Genomic DNA, 17,388 nt, shown 5'->3' with positions numbered 1-17,388 from the left:
TACAACCATAACCAGTTGTTTGTGAGCACAGTTTCACTCTGCAGCACAATTCTGACAGACTTTTTACTTAATGCCCATTATGCTACCACACTTTTTCTATTCCATTTCAGGCAAATGTGCAGCCCAGTTATTGTGAAAATATGTTTAAGAAAGTTATTGTTTCCAATAACACAGTAATAAATATACATGAAACTCAGGTAAGAATGTAGTGTATATATATTTAATGAATGGGAGGACAAGATGGCCGTGTTAGGTCACTAGGTACAAGGCAACCCTCCTGGTAGTTGGCAATGTCTCTAAGATAGCCAACAGCCTCATTATATTGGTCAGTGGGCGTGATGTTTGTACGAACGTGGATGCGATGGTAGTGGTCCAACAGGGTGGAGCTCTCCACTCTTCGATTTACTGGATCAGCAGTCACTGCTGCCATCAGCAGTTGCAGGGCTTCTAAGGTACTCTAGAACACAGCAGTATTAGCAAGTATTCAACCCAGGTCACTTTCACACAATAATTATTATGTACGCCATTTCAGTGAACTATATATTTCCATGAAGTGGCATAATGTATGATTTAGCATTTATCACAAAATTACTCGATAATTTGGTCTATAGGATACTTGTATAGGCTGCAGTGGCAAAGTGTTATTTACTTACATGTGTTGAGAGCGCTGCAAGATGTGAGAGGATGTGGTCCCACTCTACAGCACCACCATCACCACCGCCTGCACGTTGCCATGCATCCTGTGCTGCTTCTTCTGCCACACCCATGGCAGCACACATCTCCTGCAAATGCTCCCATTCCACACGTCCCTTCTCACTCAGCTGGTTAGACCAAATGCCTTCATGAGCTTCCTTATTCGACATGGGCCTTCCATAAATAATTTGCATACTCTCATAGAGAATTTTACACTGCAGCGAATATACAATACATTCGAAAAAATATATATGTTGCACATAATGGTTTTTGACGTGAAACCTGTGTTTTTCCGTAGGATTCTGGTGTAATTTAGTCGATTCTGGTTTTGATTTTCGTCTGATATAATTTTTATAATATGGCACTATCTTTCCTGGCGATCTGAATAGAGTAGATCAAGAAAACTTGTGAAGCACAAGCCATTAACCTACCCAGACCACACTTAACCTAGCCTAGATCCATGTAATTCAAACATAACCACGACTAAATCTGTTATACAATTTTGAGGCGGCTCCGTCCATCTGGCGCCATGGCGTCCGGCAATATAATACAATCAGCATTATAGGTAACTTTTTAAAAAAATCCTACATCTATAAATTTAACTGTCTGTCTATCATTCTGCCGTCTGGCAATATAATAGGCTACAATCGACATGACAGGGCACTTGTTAAATATTGCCCTATATCTTTCTATTTCTCTATCTATGTCTTTGTCTACATTTTTTTTTGTAAATAACAGAACGGAGGAAGGAAAAACAAATGAGTAAAAAAAAAAATAATAATCCACACACCAGATTACTGGTGTCCTCTGTTCATAAAATATCTGTAACAGTTAGACTTGAACAGTTGTGGGTTGAAATTTGGAGGGAAACAACTCTGGGGAAGCGAGTTCCAGAGAGATGCAGTTCGGGAAATGAAAGAATTCTGATAGGCAGAAGTTCTGCAATATTGGTGAGTGACATTCCAGTCATGAGCGCTACCAGATGCCCGTGTAGCAGGAGGGAAGGCATGGAGAGGTGGCACCATGGACGCAACTTCGTCTGAGCATTTGCCAAAAAAATACTGTAAAATAATGCAAGGGAGGCAACATTCCTTCTTCCTTGCAGGGGAGGTAGTTTATATGTAATGGCAGGGTTGTTAATGATTCTAACAGCTTTGTTTTGAATTTTGTCTAGTTGTCTTAATGCAACCTCTCCACAACCATTCCACAAGGGTGAACAATATTCAAGCTGAGAGTGCACATAACTCTTATAAATTATAGCTAACTGCTCATTGGCGAAGAAGTTACGGACTCTGTACAATAATCCAAGTTTCTTTGAGGCGGTTTTAGCAAGTGATCTGACATGAGAGTTCCAGCTGAGGGCACTGTTAAGTGAGACGCCAAGAATTTCAATACTTTTGGAGATGGGAATATTAGTAACACTGAAGGTAATGTACGAATCTGGCAATATCTGTCTGTTAGTAAACTGTATATATTTAGTTTTACTAGCATTAAAAGAGACAAGGCTGTTTTGTCCCCATTCACTGATTGTAGATAGATCTTGATTTATGGAGATGGCTGTACTGAGTTGAGAGGTAGAGATATTAGATTTTGTAAATGGATGTCTGAGTGTGAATGAACTATGTAGTGTTGAGTCATCTGCATATGAGTGAATGGGATAGTGGGTGACAGATAAGAGATCATTAATATGAACCAGCAATGGGGTTGGCGCCATAACTGATCCCTGCGTCACGCCGGCGTTAAGTGGAAATTGGAATATACATCATCTACTTTTACTCTTATTTTCCTGTCACTAAGATATGAAGAAATCAAAGGAACAAAAGACGTTAGTCCATAGCAAGGGAGTTTGGACAGCAGGGAACGGTGCCATACTCTGTCGAAAGCTTTAGAGATATCAAGAGCTACTGCATGAGTTTCTCCAAAAAGATCAATTGATTGATGGATGGTATGAGTTAAGAGATTGAGTATGTCAATGGTGGATCTTTCGTGGCGAAAACCATATTGTCTATCACTAATTTAGTTTTTGAATTCAAGATGTTTAACAATGTACTTATTAATTAAAGTTTCAAATACCTTACCAAGAAAAGATGTGACAGCTATTGGTCTGTAATTGGAGGGGTCAGACGAACTTCCTTTCTTTGGAACTGGGTGGATATTGGCTTCTTTCCATGAATTTGGGAATAAAGAAGTACGTATGCATAGTCTGAATAATTTAGCTAGGGCAGAGGCAAGTTCAGGGGAACACTTTTTCAAAACAATTAGCGGAATTCCATCTGGGCCTGGAACTTTGTTGGTAGGTAAATTGTTTATGATGGATTTTACGTATCTTGTCTGTATTTTAAGTGGGGCAAATTCGGGAGAATCAAGTTCCAGTACTGGGACATTCTGGCTGGTATCGTCTATGGTAGAGTTTCTGGCAAAGGTACTGGCAAAGATATCTGCTTTCCCACGTGGGTCATTTGTAATGTTGCCATCTGAAGATTTTAGTGGAAGAATGGAAGATGACTTGTTAAAGTTATTATTGAAAGAATTAAGAGTTGACCAGAATATTCTATCGTCATTAGGGTTGTGAAGTAGTTTTGATGCTTGCTTTTGAAGAAAGTTTGATTTAGATAGATTTAATACAGCTTTTGCATGATTTCTAGCAATTTTAAATTGGGAGAGTGATTCAGATGTTTTTGATTGTAAGTAAGAGTTATATGCTAATGACTTTTGGGCTGTTGCTCTGGCACAGTTGCCATCAAACCATTTTGGAGAGTTCGATCTTTTAGTGAACTGTTGACTTGGTGTGAATAAATCCATACCAGCTAGTATTAAGTCGCAAATGTGGGACTGTATATACAAACATATATATATATACACACACATACATGCATTCATACAGAACTTTGTTGTAATGTAATGAAGCATTCCGAGTTAGGACAAATTCCTTCACTGAAGAATGGTTCGTCAGAATGTTGCTGGATATTTAGTGGTTTACCCAGAAACATGAAAGGATAAACAGAAATGACATGTACTTCTCGACAGGTACAACAAAAAAAAGTGTGTGTGATACAATAGGATAAAAGAGCCAAGGATTCAGAATTACCATCATCAAACCAAGACCAATTAAGTTCTACAAATCTTTTCAAAGCTTATCGCACCTCGGGAGGCAGACAGTTCTCTGGTGGACGGTACACACCGTAGCCTATACTGAGAAATGATCTTTTAATACCGCACTGAACTGAAAGTACAGTTTGATTATAACTTGTTATGCTAGGTGTTTAAGGGTCAGCCTCCCGTCCCTTGAACGCCTAGTGTGCAGCTGGGTTCTCCTAGACCGGAGCTTAGACAAATAAGAGAGAGGTAGGACACAAAAACTCAAGGCAACAACCTTACACGTGTATTGACTAATTCTATTTGTGGAACAGGTAGATGTCACAACAACAGGAATCTGGGGAATTATCAATCATGTATCGTAGTATCGCGCAGATACTATTTAGTCAATAATTCAGAACAGCAGGTGAATGGCACGATAAATAGTGTTCGTAGTATTTCGGGCAGGGGAATGGTTCACTATCACTTGGCGGGGAATAGAGACTCTACGTAGGTTGGGCAAGTATTACACTGGTCTTGTAGTGCAGAGGAATTACACAATAAAGGCCAAGTCCGATATTTACTGAAACCACTGCACTCTTATTAGATTTCTCTTCTTGCTCTCACTGTGTCACTTCGTCCGGATCTTAATTATCACACATTACTAGGCCTTGTACTTATGTTCTCTTGGATATCACCTGCCCGAAATTCTAGTCACTTTCACAGTTACTGCACTGTTCACTGTCACTCACTGTCGGTGGGGCGGCGTGGTTAATGGGACGGCGGGAGGACTCACAGCCCGACTCCTGATGGGGGCTGAGTCCTGCCTGTGGTCTCTGTATCCAGCGGCCATGGGATCACTCGTAGGGGCGTCCTCTCTCGTCCGGAGCTAGGGGCGGCAAAGGGCCCTGCACTGCTAGGACTGGGAGTTGGAGTGCGGCCCTCAGGGCTGGGGCCGAACAGCTCCCTGAAACATGCACTCGGGCTCCTGATGGAGGACGAGGGTCGTCAGCGTCAGGGTGGAGAGAGGCCTTGCCCCGGGGGTCCTGGGGGCGGCTACAGGGGCCTGGTGACTGCAGCCTCCTGCTGTTGGGGATGCCGTCAGGGGCGAGCTGTGGCATCGGTCGTCATCGAAGTTCGTCAGGTAGGGTCCCTCTGGAGCCGGCTGGGTAGAGTACAACCCTGGGGATAGCACAGGGCCTCTCCACAGGTCCTCGGGACTGGGACCCTCCTCCTGGAGGATATATCGTGGGGGTGTGGCAGCACCTGATGGAGGAGCGGCTGCTGGCCGCCTCCTGCCATAGGGCCTGGCTACTGGCCATGGCCTGTGTGGGGGAATGGCTACCGGCCATCTCCTGAAGGAGGGGTGAGTGGCTACTGGCCATCTCAAGGGCACTTTTGGAGCAGCTACCTGCTGTCTCCTGATGAAGGCGGGAGCGGCTACCGGCCATCTCCTGAAGGAGGGGTGAGCAGCCACTGGCCGTCTCAAGGGTAAATTTGGAGCAGCTACCGGCCATCTCAAGATGAAGGCAGGAGCGTCTACCCTCCTGAAGGAGGGGTGAATGGCTACTGGCCGTCTCAAGGGCACCTTCAGAGTGGCTACCGGCCGTCTCCTAACGAAGGCGAGAGCAACTACTGGCCGTCTCCTGAAGGAGGGGTGAGTGGCTACTGGCCGTCTCAAGGGCACCTTCGGAGCGGCTACCGGCCATCTCCTGAAGGAGGAGTGAGTGGCTACTGGCCGTCTCAAGGGCACCTTTGAAGTGACTATCAGCTGTCTCAATACAAAGATGGGAGCAGCTACCGGTCGTCTCCTGAAGGAGGGGTGAGCGGCTACTGGCTGTCTCAAGGGGACCTTCAGAGCGGCTACCGGCCGTCTCAAGACAAATGCAGGAGCGGCTACCGGCCGTCTCCTGAAGAAGGGGTGAGCAGCTACTGGCCACCTCAAGGGCACCTTCAGAGTGGCTACCGGCCGTCTCAATACAAAGGTGGGAGCAACTGCAGGCCATCTCAAGAAGGGCGCAGCTAGTGGCCATCACTGGGTTGCTGCCTGGAGCTAGAATAATAGCTCCACCCCGATCCTGTTGAGGGTCAGCTTGCCTGCAAGGTAGTCTCCTTTTCCTGCTATAGCGGCGGCGGGTGAGTTCCGGGTCATAGGGGTGCGCGGCCCGGGCGGACTTATGTCCCTGTAGCCCGGGGTCGGGTCGCGCTCTGTTCACCCCTCCGTAGGCTCCTCTTGGGGGTGTCATGTTGCCCTCAGTTGCTATTATTTCCGGTATTTTATAACTATTGTAGTATAGTAAATTCATGAGTTGAGAGAGACGCTATTTAACCAGATAGGGTAGTTCATAAGAGACAGAGGAGTCAGAATGAATATGGTCGGATGGTGCTGTACCAGCCAGTATGTGACTGTCAGTTGAGATAATGTAATCCATGGTAAATACAGACAGGTAGCACCACCGTTCTGTAAAAAAAAATAAAAATCCTAGTTGGCAACTTTTACTTGGCCATGTCCCTTTCTTCTAGCGAGCATACATACTATTCAGTTGCATTGTTTTTGTGATTCACGTAACAGACAGGTATGGAAGAAATGTAATATTTTGTTATGAATGTCCATAATTAACTACTTCGTACAGTATTCATTGTCAAACATGACCCCAGTAATAGAAAGTCGAGATAATGACTAAATAAAAACAAGTGTAGAGGGCTACGGTAGCTACGGTATTAAGATACCTCATCTTCCACACTGGAGGAGCAGTAAAGTATCTCCTAATCTGATTTTTTATATATATATAATGAATGGAGGGAGGGAAAAAAAAAAAAGTCCATGTGCCTAAAGGCATCCTCCATTCATAAAATACTTATAACAATTGGTTTTAAAATTGAGAGGATTAAATGTATGTGGGAAGCAACTCCCAGGAAGTGAATTCCAGAGAGTAATAGGTCTGGGGATAAATGAATTTTGATAAGCAGGTTCTGCATTGTGGGGGAGAGAGTGTGAGTTCATGGGCGCTCCCAGCTGCCCGAGTATTTCGGGAGAAAATATGAAGGGGAGGCACAATTGAAGCCAGTTCGTTAGAGCACTTACGGTAAAAATATCGATAAAATAGTGCTAAAGAAGCACTGATAACGGAGGAAGGTCCTGCGTTATGGCAGGATTATTGATTAATCTAATGGCTTTATTTTGAATTTTGTCCAACTGGTTCAATGCAACCGCTCCACATCCACTCCACAGTGGTGAACAGTATTCAGTCTGAGAATGCACATGACTTTTGTATATTGTGGCCATCTGCTCGTCAGTGAAGAACTCACGAACTCTGTACATAAGTCCCAGTTTTTTAGAGGCATTTTTAGCAAGGGATTTAACATAAGCTGTCCAGCTTAGGTTGGGGTTTAGAGTAAACCTAGGATATCAATTGTATTGGATATGGGAATACTGACTTCATTTAAAATTATGTGAGAGTCTGAGGGATTCTTGCAATTGGAGAAATTAATATATTTAGTTTTCTGAGCATTAAATGAGACCAGATTTTTTTTGCCCCCATTGATTAATTTTAGAAAGGTCCTGGTTCAGAGAAATTGCTGTGTTTATTTGGGAATTTATAATATCAAATTGTGTAGAGGAGGTACTAAATGTGAAAGAACTATGAAGGGTAGAGTCATCAGCGTAAGAGTGTATTGGGTTGTGCGTGACAGACAGGAGGTCATTTATATGTATGAGAAAGAGGGTTGGTGCCAAAACTGATCCCTGAGGTACGCCAGCATTTATGGAACGAAACTAAGAATAAATTCCATCTACCATGACCCGTATTTTTCTACTATGAAGGTAAGAAGAAATTAGAGGAACCAGTGATGCAAGGCCATAGTGTGACATCTTAGACAATAAGGCCTGGTGCCATACATTGTCAAATGCTTTTGAAATATCAAGTGCTACTGTGTGTGTTTCACCATGTTGGTCTATTGTTTTGTTAATCTGATGGGTAAGAAGGCAAAGAATATCTACAGTTGAACGTCCCTGTCTAAATCCATACTGCCCGATCATTGATCAATTTATTGATTTCTAGATGCTTGACTATGTGTTTGTTAATTAGTGTCTCAAAAACTTTACCGAGAATGGAAGTTATTGCAATTGGTCTATAGTTTGATGGATCAGAAGTTGCCCCCCTTTTAGGAACATGATGGATATTTGCTTCTTTCCAAGGGGCTGGAAAAATTGAGGTACGGATGGATAAGCGGAAAAATTTTGCTAATACAGGAGCCAACACTGAGGAGCAATTTTTAAGTACTATTGAAGGAATTTCATCTGGACCAGTGGCTTTGTCTGCTGATAGATTCTGTAATACGGCTTGTACGTGTCTGATGTGAATCATGAAAGGAGGTATTTGAGAGGAATCAAAATCAAGTACAGGAATATTATGATTTTCTGAATTTAGGGTTGAGTTTGTTGAAAAAATGTCAACAAGAAGGTTGGCTTTTCCGCGTGGGTCACTCATTAGATTTCCATTGGGGGAATGTAACGGTGGAATTGAAGAGGTGGTAGTGAAGTTAGTTTTGAATGAATTAAGGGTTGACCAGAATATTTTGTTATCATTTGGATTGTTTAGTAGTTTGTTAGCTTGTCTATGTAGAAAGTTTGATTTAGAAAGATTGATAATAGTTTTGGCATGGTTTCTGATATTTTTATAATAGTTAAAGGCTTCTTTGGTTTTGGTCCTTGTATAAGTGTTATACGCTATTGTTTTATGTTCTGTTACTCTAGCACAATTGTGGTCAAACCATTTAGGAGAATTACATCTTTTTCTGTAACTATGATGGGGAATGAATGTTTCCATGCCGACTTTAATGAAATCCTGCATGTGGCCCAATGTGGAATTTGCATCATGGGAGAAAAAGGAGGTCCAAGGAACATCCATGAGAAAATTTTGAAGTCCCTCCCAGTCTGCCCTGTCGTAGTGCCATTTAGTCATCACGACAGGTTCAGAGCAGGAGAGTGTGGTAGGTGTGAAACTAGTGGCTTGAATCAGACAATGATCCGAGGATCCGAGGGGGGACTTCACGTCGACATTATAATTATCTGAATTGGTTGTTAGAAACAAGTCCAATAGGTGGGGATTTTGATCGGGGTTGTCTGGTTCACGAGTGGGTTGACTGACGAACTGGGTGCAATGATATTTAAATGAGTCTGCAAATAGCTCACATCCAAGACCAGAGTCATCAGTTCTGGGTGAATAAGTGAGCCATTCGACATTATGGACATTAAAATCACTCAGAATAGTAATTTCTGATGCAGTATTAATGTTGAGGACAGTTGTGAAGACAGAGTCAAATAAACTCGGCTCTGAAGGGGCATTAGGGAAACGATAAACACAACAGAAATACTTAATTTTACCAAAAGAATTTAATTTGTATATGGAATAGTCGAAAAAAGGACAATTAAATTTATTAATCTCCTCCAGGGCAATTTCTGATTTAGCAAGGCAACATACGCCAATCCTTTGGGTCTGAAATTTTGAATCAAGATATAACCAGGAAAATTAAATCTAGCTAAATCAGAGGTGGAGCTTAATTGTGTCTCTGTCAGAAATAGCAGATCAGGGGATTCAAACTGGAGGAAATTTTGAACAGAGTTGATGTTGAAGTCCCCTAATATTGCAAAAGAAAATTTTACTACACTGACGAGCAGATTTAGGGCGCCGCAACAATGGAGGTGGCACAATCGCTTGATGACGACCGGGAGGGCCCTGTGCAAACGACCCAGCCCTGCCGGTTGTGGTCACCCGAGAAACCACCGCACTGATTCCCAGTATTGCAGCAGCCATGGTTCTTTTTATGGGGGGGAGAACAGGGATGTGTTGTGGAATGTGTATGATATGTAATGACAAGATCGGTGTTTTTTGGAGAGAGGATAGCTGGTTTAAGGTAATGTAATATATTGTAGATGTGTGTATTGTGTAAAGAGGGCAGCCTGATGCCCTCCGGTGTATGAGGCAGAAAGATGTGTAACCAGCTACCAAGGCCTAGGAGAGAAAATGGAATCCAGGCTATTCCTTGAGCCTCCCATAACCTTGGCGGTAGTACTTCCCTGGGCGGGGCTGCCTACCCCTACTACTCACAAATTAATTAAATAGGTGTGCAGTTCTTGTCCTTCCATTGAAAACGGAAACTGCATACCCGATCCTGCAATATGCATGCCAGGTTGAAAGAATTACAAAATAATATCACTGCATTATAAAAGAAGTTAGTATCCTGATGTAAAAGCCACATGATCGCAATGGTGGCATATGTGAAAGGGTGATATCCCAGGATACACTCAATGAGCAGCAGCAGCAGCAGCAGTAGTAGTAATAGTAGTAGTAGTAGCATTAGGAGTAGTAGTAGTAGTTAGCGGATAGGAACCTATTTTACAACATATACTAAGATATCAAAGCGATATCTGCCCTCCTTCACTAGTTTGTATCCATAATAACTTTTGAAGGGGGCTGACCCGCTAAAAATAATAGTGGGAATTTTTATATAGTGGTAAACAGTATCTAGTAACCAGACGAACTGACCTAGAAGTTCTGTTGAAATCCATGCTCACAAATGTCGCATTACAGATGAGAATCCCTTGAACAACATGTACTAAGATATCAAAGCCATATCTTTTCTGAGATATTTAATTTGGTAAGGGAGCTGACCTAAAAATGATGGTTGGAGAATTGTATATAGTGGAAGACCTTCGAAGTAATCTGTCAAGCCCACCTGGGAAGTTTCATATTGTTATACTAGGGTATTCCTAGTCTGATGGGGCTCTTCTAAACAGATTGGAACACCAAAGCAGGATTCAACACACCTTAAGAGTACAGGGTAGACACAGAAACGTCCGATGGCAAGACCAGAGAATTGTTATTGCATAGGCCTCTATATACAACTTTACATCCAATATCGTGAGGTTTATATAAATAAGAAATGGTCAACTGAGGCGAAGGGGAATTGGGAGGGGAGATCTGGAGGGAGAAGTCCCGGATGTTACACTGACACTCGCCGCTGGGATATTCTCTGGAAAAGGAAGGGGGCCAGGGTTTGACTCTAAGTCTGTAATGGGTGTTGTGGTATAGTGAATCAAAGGCGATAGGGCCAAGGGGGAGGTAGGCTACTTCTCTGGCTCCGGAACTTGGAGGCCCAATGTCTGTCTCTTTCTCTCTCTTAGCCTGGTGATCGAGTTGTGTGGTTTGTGCCCAGTGGGTCAAGTGGTGATGTTAGAAGGGACCCAAGATAGTCGGGACATTAAGTTTATGTTACTAAGCAAGGGATTCCTTTTCCAGGGGTAGCAGGGCACTCTTTACCTGGGGATGGAGATGTGTGTGTGTGTGTAGGGGACTTGCTTCAGCGTCGCGTTGGGGAAGCCTACCGGACTCTAGGGAGTCTGTGGTCTGGAACTCCTTGTGTGTTGCCAAGCCGCTTCTAGCAAGCTCGTTGTGCCACGTCTAGCAAGCACACTGGCATACTGGAACTCCTGCGTTGCCAGGCCGCCTCTAGCAAGCTCGGGGGTGCCGCATCTAGCAAGCACACTGGAGCACTGAAACTCCTTCTGCATTGCCAAGCCGCATCTAGCAAGCTAGGTTGTGCTGCCTCTAGCAAGCACTAAGTTGGAGAGCTTTCGTCACTGCTGGTACTGGTGACTCGGCTTGCGATGGGGGCAGTGTGGCAGCTCAGGACTAGAGAGACTTCTGGCCGCGGGACGCGCTGGCTCCCTGTGTCCTTCTTGGGCAGACACTCGTATTCTAGCGATCTGGTGGTGGCTTCTCATGGCGCGTGTATTTTCTACTGCCACCCTTGAAGCCGGGACTGTGGTAGATCTTTCGGCCTATTGGGTTGGGGTCCTGGGCTTTTTAATTTCATATCCCTCCAGTAACCAAGAAGGTGTAAAGGCACAGGCACACAGACAGGCTAAATAGCATAACGGTATAGAGCCGGTTGCCGAAAATGATACCATCCTGCAGTCGGATTGGTCATCTTTTTGTCAAGCTTGTGTGCATTATGCTGCATAAGTTGAAGTAACTACTGAGATGGACATTGCGGGAAGCAAATGGAAAGGTGAAAAGTGGAATCAGCAGCGTATGAGTGGATGGGGTTAGAAGTACAGCATAGAAGGTCATTGATGAATAAAAGGAAGAGAGCTGGTGATAGGACAGAGCCCTGAGGAACACCACTATTGATAATTCTAGGGGAAGAACAGTGGCCGTCTACAGCAGCAGATATAGAACGACCAGAAAGGAGGCTAGAGATGAAGGCAGAGATAAAAGAATAGAAACCGTAAGTGGGCATGGAAATTAAAAATTTATGCCAGACTCGATCGAAAGCCCTTGAGAGTACAAGTGCAATGGCAAAGCTTTCGCCAGAGTCCCGGAAGGAGGATGACCAAGAGACTAAAAGGTAGGTGAGAAGATCGCCAGTGGAGCATCCCTGGCGGAACCCATACTGACGATCAGAAAAAAAGTTGTGATTGGAAAGATGCTTTACTATTCTTTTGTTAAGAATAAACTCGAAAACTTTTGAAACACGGGATGTTAAAGCAGTCGGGCAATAGTTAGAAGGATGGAAATGATCACCCTTCTTTGGGACAGGCTGAATGAAAGGAAACTTCCAGCAAGAAGGAAATGTATATACAAGTTGATAGACAAAGGCGAAAGAGTTTACCTAGGCAGGGTGTAAGCACAGAAACACAGTTTTAGAGGACAACAGGAGGGACCTCATGCGGCCCATTTGCCTATTAATACTGAGCCCAGTGATGGCAGAAAGTACATCAATTGAAGAAATTTTTATGTCAGCCATAAGGAAGTCGGAGGGGGGGGGGGATGATGGAGGAACAGCACCGGAATCGTCTACAATGAAACTGTAGGAGAAAGTCTGAGCGAAGAGTTCTGCTTTATCAGTGGAAGAAACAGCTATAGAGCCCTCAGAGTGGAAAAAGGAGGGAAGGATGATGATGTAAAGTTGTCTGAAAGGTTTTTGGCAAAGTGCCAGAAGGAGCTGAAAGAATTTGAATTGGAGAGTTTAGAGAATTTAGTACGAATGAAATTATTTTGATCAGCGCGAAGAACAGACTTTGCACGATTCCAGGCAGAAACATAAAAGAAATGAGATTCAGGGGTAGGTTGGCTCCGGTACCTTTTGTAGGTCCTCTCCGCGTTGTTGACAGCATTAGAACAAGTGTGATTAAACATTTTTTTTGTTGTTGTTGCATTGGTCATGGGATACAAGGAAGGAATGTATGCTTCCATGCCCGAGAGAATAACCTCCGTAATGCACAAGGCACACTCAGATGACTCTCAGCCACGGAAACAATAATCATTCCAGGGAAAATCAAAGAAATACTGCCTGAGAGCCTCCCAATGGGCAGGCCCAAAGTGCCACAACCGACACTTCATGGGAGGATCTACAGTCCTTACTGGAGTGACAGGACAGGTTAAGTTGATAAGGTTGTGATCAGAGGAGCCCAATGGAGAGGAAAGATTAACAGCGTAAGCAGAATTGGTTGAAAGGAAGAGGTCAAGTATGTTGAAACTTTCTCCAATGCGGTCAGGGATATGGGTAGGGTGCTTTACAAGCTGCTCTAGGTCATTAAGGATAGAAAAGATTTAGGCTTGTTCACCAGATGGATCAGTGAAAGAAGATGAGGGGCAAAGGTGGTGGTGAGCATTGAAATCTCCTAGAATGGAGATTTCAGAGAAAGGAGAAATTGATGTGTTCCATTTTAGAAGTAAGATAGTCGAACAATTTCTCAGTCAGTAGAATTAGGGGTTTAGTAAACAACTTGTTCCAACCATGCTCAAGCGCAAGTGCAGGGAGTTTCCTCCAAGTTTGCATCCGATTATTGATCTCAGACTTGAAGAAATGCAGCTTGAGGTTGTCCAAGGTCCTCTCCTCCCTACTGTCCTCGCTTTGGGCTGTCTCCTCCTCATCCTCGTGTACACACGGTAAAAAAAAGTATCGCGCAGGAGGGGTACGATAATATCCGAAATTATCAATATAGCTTGTGTTGTACTTGGAAAATTAACTGATTATCATCTGAATATGCATCCAGTAACAATATCAACCATAAATTGTCATATGAAACCTATCTGTGACATACTTTTGTTGGCATGTTTAACAACAAGGGGGAAAAAATCAAACATTTCTAGACTTCATCGTCTGTGGCGTCAAATTTTTCGGGCCAAATGTGCACTGATACTTTTTGTATCGAGTGTACAACCATCACGTCTTCCATAAACCTTTTCCGGTACAACCGCTTCGTTGCCGTGATAATAAACTGGTCCATCAGTTGCAAGACTGAGGTCGAACTAGGGGACAAGAACATGACCCTAATATGACCTCCATCTCTAAGCAACTTCTCAGAATGATGAGCAGGAGCTTTGTCAAGGAGCAGCAAAGCCATGATTTGGTCGCGGGCAAGGCCAAGACTCTCCGTTTGGTAACGGATAACCTTCTTCACACCATGATTGTAGAACCACTCTTTGGAGATCTTGGATGTAAACTAAGCCTTCAGTGAGTGGAAATAAATCACTGGGAGACTATCCATCAACCCCCAGAGACAACATGACTGTTTTGCAAGTCCCACTGCAACAGGTTTCAGACGATGGAAGCCTATTGCATTGGCACAACACAAAACAGACATGCGCTGTCTGCACATGTTACCAGGTAACGACTTCACCCTCTCGTCAGCCAAGGTAATAATTGGGACAGACTTGCAGAACAGACCACTTTCATCAGCGTTATAAACCTGACCGAGACAGACCTTCTTCATCAATCAGGTTTTAAGCATGGTGAAAAACTCGTCTGTTCCGTCAGTGTCTGCATCAGTTTGAACTCAGCTTCAGAGACCCTGAAATCTTTGATCCCCAGCTACTCAGCAAGCTTGGTGGCTGTAACCTTCAGCTTGACGGTACGCACAATCACACCACTAGCACGCTGTTGTCGGAACCACTTTAGGCAGGCCTGGTCAAGTTCGCCATAGCGTGGCTTGGCTATCATCTTGCACTCATTCCATCACACAGTCGTGCGATAATCGTCCTGGAAAAACATCTTGATGGAGTGCTTGTTCTTCCGCAGATCCTGCAATGTGGTCCAAGGTATATGTCATAATGGCGGATCAGCCTTGCAATGTTCCAGCCTTGCTCCATCTTCTCGTTTACCTCCATCCTCTTCTCCATGTAGAAAACGATACGATGCCTCTTAGCAGGTGGTGGAGGAGCCATGAAGACAACCAGGACAAAACACAAGGGCAGCAGGACCTGCAGCAGCCAGGGCATCGCCACAAAAGCCACAAACTCAGCCATCATACAAGACTAGGGTAGAGTAGTCAGAGCACCTGGGCATGGAGCACTTAGGTGTCACCAGTGAGGCACCTGGGACGACAAGCAAAGTCACATTAGGGAGTAGGTATCATGTGTACAGAAATTTAAAAATCACAATAGAGCGCTAGGACACGAATGGCTGAGAGGCCACAAGCTTTGCAACAACAACAAGCAAGGCATGGGAGGCCACACAGTAAGTCAGAGCTCTACGGTTTTGCCACCACGTGGTCAGAAGAGCTGAGCCACATAGATGCATATTCACTATAATGAAATTCACGGGAGAGAATGAAAGAGTGATTGTAGGCTCGGCGTGCCGGGTGGGCTGCCCCCGCAACACGCTGTGATTGGCTGGAGCATTGTAGGGTTTTCCCAAGCGCCGGTTGGCTCCCGCATCTGAGCTGGATGATACCCCACTCCACTGGATATTGCATAGGACCGCCGGTTGCTTCCCGTTTCAGCGCTGGATATTGCCAAATTCCGCCAGATATTGCTGTATAGGGACGAGCAAAAAGCGCCAGATAATGCGTTGTTGAGCTGGTTGTTGAGATGACGGATAATTGAGAGTTTACTACATTTTTAGGGCAAGTTCCTTTCGTTCCCCCCAGTGCATTGCCTTCCTGTACGCTTATACTGGTAATAGTATTATGGAATAAGCCTAAGGTAAGCTGTAACTGTGCCAAGATAAGTTGTAGCATATCCCACCTGGCGGTGTAGAACTCGTAACACACCCGGAGAGATACCATTGTCAGATTCAGGAACGGGAAACTCCAGCCTATCCTTCACAGGTGGTTCCTTGTCATGTGTCATGGCCCTGCAGACCGCAGATTGTAATATAGCATTAACTGAAATGAAACAGTGTACAGTAGTATAACATTTATTCTGATATACTTGCAAAAGGAGAGGAAAATAGAGAAAATCAATGACGTAGCAGAACGAGTGGCCAAAGTGGCAATGGCCAACCCTGAAATATGCCTGCCCACCTCAAATTTTTAGTCAGTAACCCCGGATGCATAGTTTTCTTGGACTACCTCATAGTTAGGCTTGGTCACCCCATTTCCTCTAAAAGCCTAGCTACTCCTGGTGAGAAACAGTGAATGAAATGAATGAGTTTATGATTAACTGTAAGTTGGTAGTGTGTGAGCAGGTTACCTGAAATATGCAGCAGACCAGGCAATGAGATCTCTAGGCTGTGTACGGATGGCAGCTTTGGTATAGTCCTTCAAGATGCCGGGCAGAGGGGCAGGAACACGGGCCTCGCTCACCACCATTTTTTCCTTCCTGATGATTGAGGTGAGAGGTAACTGTAAAACAGAAGGATCATCATAATCCTAACCCTATCTTTGGATTACCCTGTGATGCAACCATAAAATTCCATTATATGAGTACATTCATTATATGAAAGATCTACATCTGGCTTCCAAGAGTTGAACAAAGCTGGTGATGGGAAAACTTTAGGTCACTGCATCAACAGTCATTTTCATAAATTACACTAACTCCAGATTGTCACCGCAACAGTGATTTCAATAGATAATTGCAGTACGTAATTTATGTAAAGATATACCCTATGTTGTTTATTTAATTGCTCAAGTTTCCTAGTAAATTACGCTGAAGAATGTTTTCTTGTGCATGGTTGTGTACCTATAACTGCTCCCAGCATTTATAGGCGGTCCTATGCAATATCCAGTGGAGTGGCGTATATTCACCAGTCGAGTAGGGTAGTACTCCCAAGGTGAATGGAAAACTGATGACAAGGAGAGCTGGAGCTCCCGTTTCATCAGCCCTCGGGACTAGTTCCTGACCATCCCCCTTTGCTGATAACTTTTTCAGTGTTTCAGTAACAAAGAGGGTAGACCAGCATGCTCTGCAATACAAGTTCCTCTAACTGTCAACAGCAAACTACATGCACATTACACACTACACTTCCTTTGCAAAACTAAAAAAAAAAAAGGGGGGGGGTGTCTAATAACCAAGCCTCGGAGTCCCCAGAGGGGGTGGGGGACCATAAATGCCACCACCATCCGCCCCTCTCCTGGTGACGACTCAGCGAACTGCCTGGAACCGCTGTCTGGCTCACTTCTTCATTTCTGCAACATTTGCGGCCCTTCACCTAACTTTCTGTCTGTTGAGTACCACCTCGACTCCTCTAAATCTCACCTTCTCTTCTTAACAGAGACTCAGTTGTCTGTGACAACTGATAGCAAACCCTTTTCTGTATTATCCTACTTTCTCTATACTCACTTCAAAGCCAAAGATGGCTGTTGTGTAGGCTATATGTACGCAATGACTT

The 17,388-nt window shown here is 44.1% G+C and overlaps 1 protein-coding gene across 1 annotated transcript; it reads right to left on the bottom strand.

The window, feature by feature from the left end:
• LOC145392858 (ropporin-1-like protein) lies at nucleotides 1–16,396 on the bottom strand. The gene is made up of 4 exons (XM_080267143.1): nucleotides 16,251–16,396; nucleotides 15,804–15,912; nucleotides 654–821; nucleotides 1–457 (listed from the first exon to the last, which is right to left on the bottom strand). The coding sequence occupies exons 1-4, from the start codon at nucleotides 16,367–16,369 to the stop codon at nucleotides 221–223; spliced, it is 633 nt and encodes a 210-aa protein (XP_080123269.1). The 5' UTR covers nucleotides 16,370–16,396; the 3' UTR covers nucleotides 1–220.
• Nucleotides 16,397–17,388: the final 992 nt, after the last annotated feature.

Source organism: Coenobita brevimanus, chromosome 23 (genome assembly GCF_032717465.1).
Source record: "Coenobita brevimanus isolate Jiangsu-jjx chromosome 23, ASM3271746v2, whole genome shotgun sequence".
NCBI lineage: Eukaryota > Metazoa > Arthropoda > Malacostraca > Decapoda > Coenobitidae > Coenobita > Coenobita brevimanus.
Note: the sequence above shows the minus strand (reverse complement) of the source record. Positions and strands in the feature narration are given on the sequence as shown.